Genomic DNA, 16595 nt, shown 5'->3' on the forward strand with positions numbered 1-16595 from the left:
GAACATTTTTCATTGTGATTCACACAAATGAGTACAGGCTGATTTTTGTGTGACTTATTCTTTGAAGAGACATGACATAACGGATTTTTAAAGGGCTGAGGTTAAACACAGGAGATGAAGCCCTTAAACAGAGTACCTTATGCAAGCAAATGTTAATAAAGCTGAATCACAGCTTGGCATTTCAGCCCATCAACATCAAAACATTCCCTAAAACGTGTTAAAGTGCTGCTGCTGAAAACACAGATGACTAATATTGATGAGAATGACTCATTCACCTGCTCTCTCTATCGGTGAAGCCGTGTTGTAATGCTTGTGGGTGGTCAATAGATTGCAAAGGCCCCTATTTGGTGGCTGACACCCACCAACTCATTTGAATCCACATAAAAACATGTTTGTAGATGTTCTGCATTGTATACTTTGAGTGGTCTTGAAGTAATGGATGTGGCATTAATAGCGGGGCGTGTACGATTGTGTAGCATTATGTATGAAAACAATCATTTTAATTAATGATACAGAGCATCTACTTCAAACACACTTATGCTATACCCACAGCAATATAACCATAATTCAAACATTCATACATATTTATTAATCTGCTGATCGTCACACACACTCTCACACATTCACTGGGCCGCCCACACACACACACACCTCTCCCATGCTGTGAAGTTGTGAAGCCAGTTCCCGCAGATTGTCTTCACTGGCCAGAGGGTTGATTTGTTCTTGCACATCCACAACAAACTGTTGCCATGACATCAGCTGGTTTGGCCCGTTCAGTTTCCTCCAGGAAGGCAGAGTGGACAACAGCTTCTCTGCCAGCAGAGTCATCGGCCTGCAGCTCTGTGACAACACGGAGAGAAAAGCTATTTTACATCTCTGGAAAAAATGCCAATGGGGTTGCTAAGTTGGTTAAGTAGTTGCTAGGTAATTCTTTTCTAACCCCCTTAATATGGTCTATATTTTCCCCCATTAACTGAAAGTAGGAACAATAGTAGAAATCACCACTGATAAAGTCTCCTTTAACACCTCAAATATATTGTACTGTTTAAATTACATATTTAAAAACTACAGTCATTATTTCCTTTTCCTTCATAATATACAAAAAAATCCAGACACAATATAACGGCGGATGAGAAAGTAATCTGTACAGGTATGTGTAGGAGAGAGAGAGACGAAAGAGAGATTTAGGAGGAGAACGAGCAGAATGTATTAACGAGGGATCTGAGTGTTAGTGTTTGATATTGTGCATTTCTGTGCGTGTGTGCATGGTAAAGAAAAGGGCTTTATTATAGAGATCAGACCTAGATCAGAATAAAAAAAAATTCTGTCATTAATTACTCCCCCTCATGCCGTTCCAAACTGCTATGACCTTTATTCATCTTCAGAACACAAATTAAGATATTGTTTGAAGAAATCCGAGAGCTTTCTGACCTTCCATAGAAAACAATGCAACTGACACGTTCAAGGCTCAGAAAGGTAGCAAGGACATCGTTAAAATAGCCCATGTGACAGTGGTTCAACCTTGATTTTAGAAAACTACAAGAATACTTGTGCGCAAAGAAAACAAAAATGACATTATTCAACGATTTCTTGTCTTCCATGAAAGTCTTTGCATGTGTTCACAAAAGTAATATGACGCATGTGCATTCCTCTGCTTGCAAACAAGGCACAGGGCATCTGGGTTGCACATCAGAATGTTGGCTCCTGCGTCAGCAGCACCATACACATGTGCTGTGGGACTCTTAAGGCTGATTTATACTTCTATGTCGGACCTACGCCGTAGCCTACGCATAGACGTACTCCCTTACACCACAGCCTGACATGCACCTCCCCAAAAATCTAACAACACGTCAATTCTACGTGGACCGCAAGCGCTGTGATTGGTCTGCTAGAACCCCTCCCTCCGTATGTACTTGAGTTGTGTGTATGTTTGTGTGCACTTTAATATATTTTAATGTTACACATCTTACAAAACAAAGCAAAGAACAAGTGTCTTATCATTTATTATACTACATAGCATTATATATCACTAGTTGTCTGCAACAAACAATGTTGATCTGCCGTGGTACAAGTCCTTGTCGAGATTGAAAGAATACTATCTTCTTCTGTTCCGTTGTTGTCTCCTTTTAGTAGTTTTAAATAATGATTTATTGATTTAATATTTATTTGCCACAGTCAAGGTTATAATGCTTCTCCGATGAGCCGCTTCTTCTTCAGCTTTTGTTGTGGCACTGCAGGTTATACTATCAACATGCCGCAGGACACCGCAGACTAGTGGTTTGCATGTGTACTGCATGTCGATGCGGACAACGACACACAAGTATAAAGGAAAACTGGCGCATAGCCTATGGCGTAAAGGCTGAGGCATAGGTCCGATAGGAGTATAATTCAGCCTTTACATTAAGGTCTATTTTAACAATGTCCTAACGACCTCTCTTGGCCTTGAAGGTGGTAGTTCTCTTGCTGCCTATGCAGGGTCTGAAAGCTCTTAGATTTCAGCAGAAATATCTAAATTTATGTTCCAAAGATATACAAAGGTCTTATGGGTCTAGAACGACATGAGGGTCAGTAAATATTGACAGAATTTTCACATTTGGGTAAACTATGCCTTCAATGCCAATGCTACATGTAGGTAATGTAGCTAAATGACAAAGTGCTGGGAGGTGTAGCAGAATGGAGAGCGATCTTACAGAGATAATGGTGTTGCGGAGCTCTAACAGAAGGTTTCTCAGCAGCTTCATGTCTCTGGAGTTGGACGCTCCTGCATCCATGACAAAGAGCTTCTCTGCAATATGCAGATCATTTCCAAACCTGGGAGGTATAATCAGTTTAATAGTTTGGCTCATCCAATCAAATCCCTTTAATCACTATGATGTAGTCAGTACTTCAAAAATGATCACTTAAAGTACTTATAGGTCTCATAGCTTCAAACTGACATTTTCTATTGATTTAATCACCTGTTTCTGACTTCTTTAAGTAGAGATCTCTCCTTGTCATAGCTGAACTCTCCCCCAAACGACCGGGGCAGATTCACAATGTCAGCATGTGTGGCCACCAGGACCACACACAGTGGATTCCTGATCTTCCCTCCGAAGGCTGTGGATACAACAGAGAGGCAGTTTTATCGTCTATTCTTAACATCTGTGATCATTATGCACAATCTCAACTCTCAAATAAACACAAAAACATCAAATATATCTGGGAACCATAGAGCAAAAACTAGATTCCTAGAATAAGACTGATGCACAGACTCTCTTTTGGCATTATCCATAACACTATGGATGTGCCTGCTACAGTACTTACACAAATTCATCAACCATCATCACTACAGTGAAAGCAAAGGCCAGCCAGGCTGAAATTACCAGAGAGAGTTCGAGAGAGACAAGAATGAGAAAACTATAAACAGGACACAGAATGGAGAAGAGTGAAACAGTGATACACAGAGACCAAAACTGCATGCATGGGCTATTTTCTATGACTGTCAATTTAACTTGTTCATTCAAAACTATTATTTATATTATAAATCATGTGATAAGAATGTGGGAATGGGAATGCAAGGGGTCTCGAGAGCTTTCTAAAATAAGAACTGTTCCTGTGGCTCAAGTGGTAGGGCATTGCGTTAGCAGTAAAAGGTTGTGGGTTCGATTCCCAGGGAACACTTTAGGTAAAAAAATGTTAGCTTGATTGCACTGTCACAAGTCGCTTTGGATAAAAGTATCTGCTAAATGCATAAATTGAATTAAATTACTTTAAACATGTCAGAGAAAAAAAAATGGTGCTCATGGTGTGAAAACATGCATAAATAGATCAAATGAATGTGATAATGCATTCTGTGTGAACAGGCCTCGGATAGACTGACTAACTCAATGGAAAAAAAAAATTATATATATTTTTGCCAGTTATAGACTTGTGTTCCAATTCCAATGACATGGAAATAAAACAAATAATATATTGCCTACTACAGCCAGACTTTGTTATGTCTATTTAATGCTTTACTCATTTGCCACAATAACAAGATAATGTGTAATTAATGCACTTAAAAAAGCCCTACTTTCAAAGCAACAGGCTATCTATGGGTAACTTCATTGTACAGTTGCTTATTGGTTTAAATACTAATAAAGCATTCATATTTAAATAGAAAAATAAATATTTTGTACAAGTTTCCCTTGTACAAGGAAAATAATATTACAAAATAATAAAATAAATAAATAAATTATTCTGCACAAAATAACTATATAGTATCAAAGTAAAAAAAAAGGTTAATTTCAATAGAGAAAAGTTGTAAAACTGCTCCTTAAACCTCTTTAATCACAGACTTCACAACTTCTGCTGATCCCTGTAATTACTGTAATGGAAAGCCCTCTAGAAAGGACAAGAAGAAATCCATACATTGTACACTGTAGTCTCAGGAGACACACACTTGCACATACCGATGTTGTCCTCTGGCAGCGTGAGAGCTTTCAGGCAGTTGAGCCAGAATGTGACCTGGTTCAGTTGAGTCTCGTAAGGTTCCTCCAGGCTGAATAAGACCAGATGAATGGCTGTGGTGTCATTTGCAGCAAAGTAGTCATATGAGCAGAAGTAGACGGGGTTACCAGAGAACTCCCATATACTGAAGTCTCCAACACCTAAAGAATATTACATAATACAATACATCAAATAAACAATAAAACAATAAAACATTTCAAAACAATGCTGTTCTTTGTTATTTTTTATTATTCTTGATTTCTAAAGGATCATATGACACCGAAGACTAAAGTTATGGCTACTGAAAATTTAACTTTGCCTTCACATGAATACATTACATTTGAAAATATATTAAAATACAAATCAATTCTCATTTTTGGGGAGTCTTATTTATTATTTCCCGTAAATGACTTTTACCATTGACATTGGCGTTCTGGATGTCGATGGCTTTGGTGGCGGTGTCGTCAGCCGTGGAGAGAGCGTTATGGACAGGACTAAAGACCTCCAGCACTCCTTTAGTCAAACTGGGCTCAAACATCATACTGCGGCTCCGCACACTGACATTCTCACAGCCTGGGTACAGGTTAGAGATGCTGACCGACACTACAGGCACACAACACACAAACAGGGAAGAAAAAAAGAAAGAGACTGTAAACGATGGAATGGACTTCTTATAATAGATATTAACAATATATGACAATATATGAAATAAGGTTATGTTTGTAGCTAAAGGATAAATTATGAATATTATTTGAGGGTTTATAAAATGTACTGAAATATCCCTAAAATGTGGAAACCCACCACATGGGGGAGCTCTTTCCTAAAGGCCTGATTCCAGCTTCCCCAGTGTTGACAGAAAAATAAATCCCTTTTTCTGATATATATTTTGAGATTACACAAAAAAAAAAAAAAAAAAACTTCATTTGACGATAAAGATATGGGCTGGTAATGGACAAAGACTGTGTTAAAAAACTCCACAAGAGATGAGCCAGTATCACCACATACATACATAATAAAAATAGCTCAGCTGGGAAAAACACAATTCCTGAAAAAACCACAGGAGTACTCTTTTTTTTTTTTAAACCTTGTAAATGTGTTAGTCACACAGTGCTGCATATGTCTCGCACAATCAACGCTTTCCACTGAACTTTGGTTCTTTCTAAAAACTTTTCTCATAGAAATCTAGAAACCATTTCCTCAATTTGGCTGTGATAGTAAATGTGAGAAAAAAAAGTTTGCTTCATTTGTAACGCATTACACTGATGTGATTGCATCTTCCAAGGATAGCACTATGACGTGTGTTAATCTGGGAATGAGTGAGGAAAGCCAACAAACCTGGACCAGAAAAAGTTCTATAATCCAAAAAGAATCGATCACCCAAAATGAAAATGTCCTCACCCTCAGGCCATCCAGGGTTTGTTTCTTCATCGTAACAGATTTGGAGAAATTCTGAATTAAATCACTTGCTCACCATTGGATCCTCTGCAGTGAATGGGTGCCGTCAGAACGAGAGTTCAAACATCTGATAAAAACATCACAATAATCCACAAGACTCCCACCCATCAATTCACATCTTCTTAAAAGTGGAAAGCTGCATGTTTGTAATAAATAAATCAATTTTGAACTTAAAACAGTTTTTAACTTAAAAACATTGCTTTCTCCAATGAACAAGTCATCTTGGCTGAATCGAGAGAGAAATATTCATAGCTCAAGCATTATTTACATGTGAAAACAAATATGTTGGTGGATTTTGATGTCAGCGGACAACAGGGGATGGACTTTTTCCACTGCAGAAAGCATTTTTATGGATTATGGACTGGTATATCGGTCAGAGATGATGATTTAAAGGTAAAATGCCTTGAAGGATTTGTTTCTTACAAAGTGCAGTTTCTTAATTAATGGACTGGAACCGCTTTGTGGATTACTCTTTTTTTTATTTCATTGCAGAGGATCTATTGGTGATCAAGTAAGAGAATACAAATTTCTCTAAATACATTCTGATGAAGAAACAAACTCATCTATATCTTGAAAAGAACAATTCCTTGGACTTTCAGCTTTTTTATTGATAAAGAAGGAAATCACATCACCCTACCTGCAGGTTTGGAGGTGACAGGTGAGGCTGGGTGCCGGACAGGGTTGGTCAACCTGGTCCTCCTCCTCCTGAAGAAACTCCGCAAGATGCCACACTTCAAAGACTCCACCAGAGTGCTCTTCCCCGCTCCCGAGTGGCCGAACAGCTTGAGTTTGATGCGAGGTTGGAGGGTCTGTGTAGGCCGCAGCTGCTGGATGTAAATGCTCTTGTGGTTGTCCTGTAGGACCAGTCACAAAGGGTATGCAAATAAGCACAATCCAGTAGCATTACAATATGACATTTGGACCAGTGACATAATGTTAATGTGTCCAAGAGTGCTCAGTGCATCCTAATGAGTGTAATAAATAGGCTCTTAATAGCTAATATTCAGAGTCCTCAAACTGAGTATAATCAAAGTTTTGAAGCAAAATGCAAGACGCCTAATGCCATACATTAAATCATGTACAGTATGTGACCGTCAAATTAAAAGACTTCCAAAATCTAAAATCAAGTGTGTGGTTAATAGACAAACCGTACGTCTGAACATTAAAATTAGAGGTGAAATATCTTATTGACATATCTATATGAAAAATCTATTTTTAGTAACTTTGAAAATGTTTTCGCCTCATCAAAGGGCTACACAAGAGCCATCTGTGAGATTAATTGGCAGATAGGATGCCATGTTTGAGAGGCTGCAAGCTTCAGTTATAATAAACACCAATGTTCTGATTGACTACCTTATTACTGGACCTTCATATTTATGTTGTTCCAAGGTATTTTAAAGAATGCCACAGTACATATCCAATAAAACACAGTAAGAACATGACACTATACAGTGCAACAGTGCCTATCCAGTTTTAGTTCTGAAAGCATTTCCCCATGTGGATTTCACAACAAAAAAATATCCAATTCAGCATACATTTCAATGGGATAAGAATCATAATTGAGTGAAACCGTCATCTCTTATAAAGTACAACTAGGATCTAATAAGCCTTCACAGAGCATTCGTGTAATGCAAATGAATGTCTCTTGAGTCTCAGTGAGATGAATAATAAACAAAAGTCGCACCTTTTTCAGCTTGGCCAGCAGCACTGCTACATGCTCCTGCTGCTCTGCAATCGCGAGATCCTCCGCTGTCTTCCCATCCTGCGAGAGACAATGACAGTGATGGATAAACTGCAGCGCACAGAAGATTACAGGCAATGCAGGGCCCGTCAGCGTCCAGTGACACAGATGAATGAGTACAGCTAGATAAATAAAAGTCTGTCAGCCTTTCATCTGCTCAGTATTACCAGACCACCACACTAATAAAGCTCAGATAGATACAGAGATACAGAGAGAGAGAGAGAGAGAGTGTGTGTGTGTTTGCAGGGTAGGGTGTAAAAGAGAGAGTGAGAAGCTAACAAGAAAAAGTGAGAAAGAAAGAAGAGAGAGAGAGAAAATCACCTAAGAGCTGAACAGCGTGACTCACAGTACATTACAACAGCGGGTGCAGTGATGATTATGGCTGACAGGTGCAATGCTGCCTTCAAGACATGTCAGATGATTGTATATATGAAATGGGGGTATATAAAAGACCCCACAAAAATGATCATTTCAAAACAATTATAAGTCTGAACCGGTGTGGCATCCTGGCACACAGTCATTCACTCATTTGCAACGGTTTCATGGGATTGCATGTGATTCTGTTCTGCCTGACTGTGGCTCTTACTGAAAAAGAGTTGTGATATAGTGGGTAATATTTTCCTTCAACGGTTCACCCACCACTTCTCACTTCTGCTGCGATCTGTCTGTCCGCCCATGGAAAATGTCTCTTCAGCTGCTAGAAGTCTATTTAGCACCGTACAGTCCAGGTGATGTCAATTTCACCATGGAATAAAATATTGCCTGGCTCTTAATATATATCCACTGTTACAAAATTGGTATTTTTCTCTAACATTAAGTGTTTACATATATTGAAAAATAGATACTTTGATGAACACAAAGTTCAAAAGAACAGCATCCAAATAAATGCGCACACACACACACACACACACACACACATATCAGTATTAGTCATCAAATTAAAAATCCTAATAAATTGATACCTGGAAGCTTTGCCTCCATAATCTGGCACTAATGGACTAAACCCCAGGTGTTATTTATATCAAGTAACCCCCCTGGAAAAGGGGACTCATTTAAGGCAGTTAATGAGATCCAACCAATCTACTTTTCTCATCATTTTACTTGGTAGCACCGGAATGATAAAATACATAATGAAAGCATCAATTACACAACTAATGCACCTCCTGTGCCGTCTAGTTTCACAAGCTCTATAAAAGCTTTTTGTCTTTGTCTGCAAGTAAAAAGAAAAAAAGAAAAAAAAAAAGAAATACAAATGTGTTCATTTTATTACAACCGAAATGACACACATAGGAACATCCCAGGAGGCAGTGGCGGCAGCAGATGTGTGATTGTGAAATCAGCATTAGGAGACACCAGCTGCGGCGGGGCAATGGCCCCTGAAGGAAGCATGTTCCAGAGAAATGTCATATGTAAAAATGCTGTAAAACATACAAACCCAAAGAGAGCATTAGAGAAACCTTGAAACTCAGAGCAGAGCAGTCTTTGTTATCTGAAAAAAAAATCTGTTTACCCAAAACTCACCACAGTCACAGACCTCGACCAAAACCATTACTGATTTAACCCCTCAGAATACATGTACACAATCTCTTACACAGCAACACAAACCCACACTGAACACCTGGGGAACAACCAGAAACAGCTGTGATCCTCCTCGAACCGACGGGGAAGATTTAACCAGACCCGACACACCCCACGCAGACGACAGCGAAAGAGGATGTGGTGAACGGAGCAGAGGTGTTAAAGCTCCGATGAAGAGGATAGTAATGGGAAAGCTTTGCTGCAGTGTAATTACTCTTATCTAACGTGGCTTGATTAAACAAAGACTTCAGGAGATGTTACTGCAGAAATCTGCCCCATTTTCTTATGCACAGACTCTTTTTGTGTCTGTCTGCTCGTCTCCAGCTCAGCTATGTGTCCCCATGAGGATGTGCTTGAATTCATTTTATTGATTTATGGTCGACTCCCAAAAGATGCCTAAAAATCTCAAGGATGAATGGAGCATCCTTATGTGAGGGAGCCAAATCTATTGTTTGCTTGACACATTGAGACTGCAGCTTATCATTAGTGTTCTGGAAAAGGGAGACATGAAAAATATATGAAGAGATGCCATAGTAGACCGTGAACCATCATGCTTGAGTGTTGTGCATGGCTTTGTGGCACATGTCTACATAGTTGAATAAGTGGCAATGTGACTGGTTACTGGTCCAGTTTAAAAGAGGCTTTCTTCCAAGTCTCAAATATTATGCCCCCCCCCCCCATTTTATCATAAAACAGGTGAAAATCATGGACTGAAACATACATACATTACTGTTTATATGGCGTCTAAGTCAGTATGTTTTTTGTTTTTTTAAGAAACTGATACTTTTATTCAGCAGGAAAAAATTAATTGATTAAAAGGGACAGTTAAGACACTTATAAAGTACAAAAGATTTCTATTTCAAAATGATACTCTTTCGAAATTGATATTCATCAAATAATCTTTAGAAAACAATTTTACAAAAATATTAAGCAGCACAACTGTTTTCACCATTGATAATTATAAAATAATAATAAAATAATTTTTTAGCAAAAAAATCAGCATATTTAAATGATTTCTAAAAAAAAGATGTGACTGGAAAAATGGCTTTGCCATAACAGTAATAAATTACTTTTTTTTAATATATTGAAATAGCATAAAAATACAAATATTGCTATTTTTACTGCATTTCTGATCAAATAAATGCAGCATTGGAAATCATATGAGAACAGTCTAAAAATTGCTTATATTTTACAATAAAGTCCCATTACTTAACTCCAGTTAATGCATTAGCTAACATTTACAGTGGGCAATACATTTGTTACGATATTTATTAATCTGTTAATAAAACTACTGTACATTGTTAGCCTAGGCCCCATAAATAACAGTACATTTTTATTTTAATAATGCAACATTTCATAAATGCTGAAATTAACATTCAGAAGTATTTTTCACTGTCAGCTCATGTAATTAAATTAGCGCAATGATGTAGTTAAATCATCTTACCAACCTCACACATTTGTATGTTAACGTATAGCCTGAAAAAAAAAACGTGAGAAAAGGAGCAAAACATAAAGTGTGAAGGCCACATTAATCAATGGCGTACTATATATGGATGCCATATTTTTCTTTCTCAAGCCGCCGACCCATAAGCCTCTGGCAATGAATTATGGATTCTCTAAATTCCTGTGTGCTGTAACATGCATTGTGCATCAGCCACTATACAATATTAACACGAGGAGGAGCGCTTTCAGATGGTGTTGAGGAAAGGGGTGTGAGCAAGGGCCGGCGGAGGGGAAGGATGTTGGGGTTATTGATTGAAAACATACATTGTTTAGGATGAGTAGGTTGGGGGCTCATTGGGGCGTGCTGTCCCTGAAATAATGATTCTCCACTGGTACATTTTCATTCAAAACCTTCACTCTGGCAAAGCACATTTTAATGCACTAGGCTAATAACCTCCAGTAGAAGATACATCCTTATATTACAGACCAAAGAAATGCACAAATATCAGACATATAAATCCTGACAACCACATATTAAGACGCAGAATAAGTCAGATTAAAAATCAGTCACTCAAAGAAGGGACACTCACACAATCACATAAGATCACGCAAACCGACAGGAGAGGCACTATATGAGACAAGACACAGCTGACTGTAAGATTAAAGACTAAGGACAGAATTGTAATCTAGGCTGTCGTGAATGATAAATGAACACTTATTTAAAGAGATAAAGAGACTGCAATTTGATTAATGTGCTAAGAGGGCAGGACATCGGCTCAGTGCTACACCTCAGTATCTAACACTAAAAGAAGAGCGCAGCCAAACTAAACAACAGAAAGCTTTGGAGAGCATGTGGAACATATGTTACTATTTTATATATAGAAATATTACATTTTTTTATATTATATATATATATATATATATATATATATATATATATATATATATATATATAATCCCGTTACAAATGATATATTATTTATTCACATCAAACCCCTGATGGTCTTGAACTTACATTAGTGATGGCTTCTGTGTTGGCTCCTGTAACACAGAGATGACGCACCACCTCCAGACCACCGTTACTAGCTGCCACGTGAAGAGGTGTCCTCCCAAACTACAGACAAATAGAAAGCACACATCCATTAACACCCTCTCTGAGAATTATTCATCGCAAATCGAACTAGAAAAGAAAATTGTTCAAGTGTATAAGAGTGCAGAATGCTTATGATTCAATTTCATATGAATATAATTCAGTTCCTCTTGACCGGTACAGCCCTCAGTTAGAAGGAACTCAAATCGTCTTCCAGCTGTAATGGAAGTGCCATTTAAACATTTCACACATAATTAACAAGCATGCATAACTGGTATGTAAATATTCAAGAAAATTGCAACCAAATAAATGGGGTCACTTGAGGGGATTCTAAAGGGTTAGTTCACCCGAGAATGAATATTTGTCCATGTTCTACTCACTTTTGAATTATCGTAGGTGTGTGTGACTTTTCTTCATTCAAAATAATCCATTTGAAGTCATATTAAAAAAATTGTCCTTGCTCTTCCAAGTCTTTCAATGTGGTAAGCAGTTGTTTGTCGTCAACGGTTCAGAAGACGTGAAATAAAGTGCACGAATCGATAATAAAACGTGCCTCACATGGCTCCGGGGGGTGAATAAAGTCCTCCTGTACCAATTCCATGCATACTTATAATATAAATATCCAGATTTCAAACATAATAAACACTTTTTTTCTCACTTCTGCTGAATGTGGAGAACCGGAAGACGTGCAGGTGGATGTCTGTACACATTCTTTGTTCCCGGGTACCTGCTCTTCTCTGTCATAGTACATCAGCACTGCGTGGTTAGTGACGAGTGTGGAGAGAGAACAAAACTAAACACTGGTCACGAATTAGAAGCACAAAAAGAGGATTTTTAAAGAAAAACGTCGGAGGATTTCAGAATAAGCCAAGAGGAGACCTCGAAATAAGCCTTTGCTCCTACATTTCCCAGAGGTGTGCGCGACACATACGTCTTCCATCTTCCGCCTGCACGTCTTCTGTGTCCCAGAGTAAGCAGATGTTAGAAAAAAAGTGAAATCTGGATATTTATCTTACAAAAATGCATGGATTTGTTACAGGAGGCCTTTATTCACCCCCCGGAGCCATGTGAGGGATGTTTATTACAAAGGTGTCACTTTATTTCACATCTACTGAACTGTTGACAACAAACACCCGCTTATCCCCATTAAAAGACTTGGAAGAGCAAGAACAATTTTTTATATAACTCCAATTGGATTATTCTGAAAGTGTGAGAGTAGAACATGGACGAATTTCATTCTTGTGTGAACTAAACCTCGAAGAACTGAAAAAGCAGTGGATGATGATTCAAGACAAAAAAGCGCACACATTAATACTTGAATAAGACAAAGGTAAAAACTAGTATATAATGGTTTCTGAAATGACTGGAGAAAAAAATCCCTTTGGGACCAAAACTATGATTATAGAATATATATCCTTAAATTTTTCTTTAACTGCAAACATGTGGAAGCTTAAAGATTTTAGTTTGTTACAAGTCAAACGTAATTGCTTTAGTATGGAAGAACATTCAAAGACCTGTCCTTTCACAGTGGACCAAAGAGATGACTTATAACCTTGCTCTTGAAAAATTAAATTATGTAACTAGAGGTAAAGGGTTTTTTAAAAATATGTACAATTTGTTAATAGGTAGGTAAAGTTGTGATGACTGTAATTTGAAATTAGACATGAAATTATTTATATTATATTTTATTTTATAAGGGTATTTTATCATACACCATTCAAACTGTATATATATTAAAAAATGTCAAATGAAATATAAACAATTCTTAAATAGCAATATTTTAAAACAAAATACTAATAAAACTGACAAAAGCATGAGATGTGATTACTAAAAATTAAACTTTAAAAAGAAAAAAATTAAATGGTAAAAATTTTTTTAGAGGATATACCAATCCTGTTTGAAACTCACTTTGTTGGGAATATCCAGATTGGCTTTAGCCGCACAGATCTGCATGACCACAGGCATGTTGCCGTCCTTGCAGGCGATGTGAAGGGGTGTGTTGCCGTGGCGGTCCTGGTGGTCCACATAACAGTGATGGCTGAGCAGACACTTCACCACTTCAATCTGACATCTCCTCACTGCCAAATGCAGAGCAATGTGACCGTCCTGAAATACACAGATGCACCAAACCATGATCAATGGTGAAGGGTAATCAATAATTGTTTTGAATGGCAAGCTACCAGTGTATACAACAAAAACAGCATGCATCAGAAGAATCAGAAAAATGTGTTTTAATATAAAAATTAATTAACAATAAAACACCCTACAGCACTTCAGTTGTTAATGGTTAATATTTAATAAGTGTCTGTCCTCACCTTATCAGCAGAGTCCAAGTCCGCCCCATGCTCCAGCAGACACTCCACAATGTCCTTGAAGCCGCGGGCAGAAGCGGTGAGTAACGGGCTCTCGCCCTCACGATTCCGGGCGTTCACATCGCAGCCAGCCTCGCACAAGGCTCTGGCCACCGCAGAGTAACCGTGCCAGGCTGCACAGTGGAGAGGTGTCTCCTGCTCCTGTGGAGGCATGAAAACAGTCTTTGGCATTCAGACCAAGAGCTCATAAATAACCTTGAACACATGGAGCTAACAAAACATTAGTCTGTGTCAAGGCCGTTTCATGTGACGAATTGCTCTTAATTAGCTGCGACCCTGACACCTCCAATGAATGTGTCTGCCTCCTGGGATGGCGTGTGAATATTGGTTTTCTTTTGCAATTTTGGCTTTCAGAGCAGGATATTAAAATAAACTGCAAAAGTAGGATGGTAACCTAATATTGTGATAATGGCAAAAGTAACCGCTATAAAATGATTTGTGTAATACTATTAAATAATAATTTGGTTGTGCACAATATTGATTGTTGTTGTAATAATTTAACTCACACATTATCCTAAAATGATTTTCTTTATTGCATTTCTCTTGAGTGGTGCTTCAGGCTCATTAATTTAAGGTACAGCATGTTTTTTAAGGGTGACTCCTTCCTGAAATCTATCAACTAGGACACTTTTGCTTACGTGGCGGGAGAGCACTCATGCCACTTCAGCACTCGCGAAACCATTTATTACACTTACATTTCCCACTGTCATCAAAGACATCTGAAATTAAGCATTTCCTTTTAAAAAAGAAAAGTTGAAAGCATTCAAATTTAGGGGTTGGTGGGATTTTCTAAAAGAAGTCTCTTATGCTCACTAAGGCTGAATTTCACTCCTTCAGAAATCATTTTAATATGCAGATTTTTTTTTTCTTTACCGTCACTTTTAAACAATTTAATACATCGTTACAAAAATAATCTTACTGGCTACTGTAGTGTCTATTGAAAACTATTTTAAAGTGCCCCTATTATGGGTTTTGGAAAATGAGCTTTCTTGCAGTGTGTAACACAGCTCTAAAAGAATGAAAACATCCTGCAAAGTTTTAAATCTGAAAGTGCACCGTGTATAAAGTTACTCTATCTCAAAAGAAAGAGTCGACTTTGAATCATTGAAGAGAGTCATTTTTAAAATGAATCCCGAGCCGTTTCATATGACATCAGCATGAAACATTAGCATATTGCCCGCCCACTTGTTGGTCTTTTCAATGAAAGTGTTTTTTTGACCTTGCATGCATGTCAGCCTGGTGTTGGGGACTCCCAAAACCAAAATATGAACCTTTCATTACCCATAATGGAGCACTTTAAAATAATTATGAAATGTGAAATAATAATAATAATAATAATAATAAGATACACTTAATTTCTTCATCATTAAAAACAGTACTTCATGTGGACTCACATGAGATGAAGACGCAGAAAGCTAATAAGAGTAGCTTTATTTACATGCCTCATGGGGGCAGACATCTCATGACTGATGAAACAACTAAGGTCACATGACCAACCCAACACTACTCTTTTTAGATCTGTAATTACCCTTTAAATGTAGGGTGATGAAGTATCATGTCTGCACGAACAGGGTGTGGCGAGATATGCAAATACATACACTGACAGTCAGGTAGGACAGTGTATTGTAATCATAATCCTTTGAACCAAGCAATATGATTGGATGAACATTTTAAGGTTCCCTATCTGTCGGTCACTATGAGTTATGTCGACCGACAAATGGGGTCTCACTTGGGAGGCCAATCATCTCTGATTTTAAGAGAAAACGCCAATGAAATTGGCAAGTGGATTAACACACCTGAGCCACTCCCCGTGCCAGCGGGTATAAATAGGGCGACAGGTGCATCCACTCATTAGATTTTTGCTTCGGAGCCGAGTAGTCGATGAAGAAGATCACTACAAAGCCATTCATCTTTGTTTTTGCTGAACTGTTCCTGGTCGGTGTGACGGCGCGTTACAGCGGTGTCCCTGCGAGACGGCGATTCCCCTGGGCGCTTCGGCTAAAAGAGACAGTTCTAAAAGAGCAAATCACGGATGATTCGCGTCTTTTTCAAGATGCCGTTTCGTCCGTGTCCTTCTGGATGCGGTCGTTTCCTGTCTTCGGTTGACGGTCACGAGCGTTGTCTGCAGTGTCTGGGCGTCCAACACGCTGAGGCTGCGCTCGTGGATGATTCATGCGTCTACTGTGGGCGTATGAACATGGCAGCGCTGCGATCGCGTCTCTCACTCCTCAAGGGGAGTGCAGCAGACCCCTCTGTCGCCACCCGTCCCGGTCTCTCTGGCTCGAGCAGAGGGCCGCCGGCTGGCGCTCTGGGAGATCTGAGGATCACAGTGAGAGCTTCTCCGCCGGGCCACGCCCCACGGACCTCTCACTCCTCACGCAGCGACTGTCCCGTGCAGCTGCCGATTGATTCTGCTGGGCCGTCTCACAGCGGTCCCAGCGTGTCTTTC

General features: G+C 38.6%; 1 protein-coding gene across 2 annotated transcripts in view; it reads right to left on the reverse strand.

The window, feature by feature from the left end:
- LOC127957251 (death-associated protein kinase 1) overlaps positions 1–16595 on the reverse strand; it is a 105132-nt gene that overhangs the window by 3594 nt on the left and 84943 nt on the right. For both annotated transcript variants that reach the window (XM_052555704.1, XM_052555705.1), the window contains 10 exons: positions 14090–14287; positions 13683–13880; positions 11700–11798; positions 7607–7684; positions 6560–6776; positions 4885–5070; positions 4431–4628; positions 2958–3096; positions 2691–2811; positions 652–840 (listed from right to left, as the gene is read on the reverse strand). In XM_052555704.1, the coding sequence (XP_052411664.1) occupies positions 652–840; positions 2691–2811; positions 2958–3096; positions 4431–4628; positions 4885–5070; positions 6560–6776; positions 7607–7684; positions 11700–11798; positions 13683–13880; positions 14090–14287 (1623 nt within the window). The remainder of the gene's footprint in view (positions 1–651; positions 841–2690; positions 2812–2957; positions 3097–4430; positions 4629–4884; positions 5071–6559; positions 6777–7606; positions 7685–11699; positions 11799–13682; positions 13881–14089; positions 14288–16595) is intronic.

Source organism: Carassius gibelio, chromosome B5 (genome assembly GCF_023724105.1).
Source record: "Carassius gibelio isolate Cgi1373 ecotype wild population from Czech Republic chromosome B5, carGib1.2-hapl.c, whole genome shotgun sequence".
NCBI classification, from domain to species: Eukaryota; Metazoa; Chordata; class Actinopteri; order Cypriniformes; family Cyprinidae; genus Carassius; species Carassius gibelio.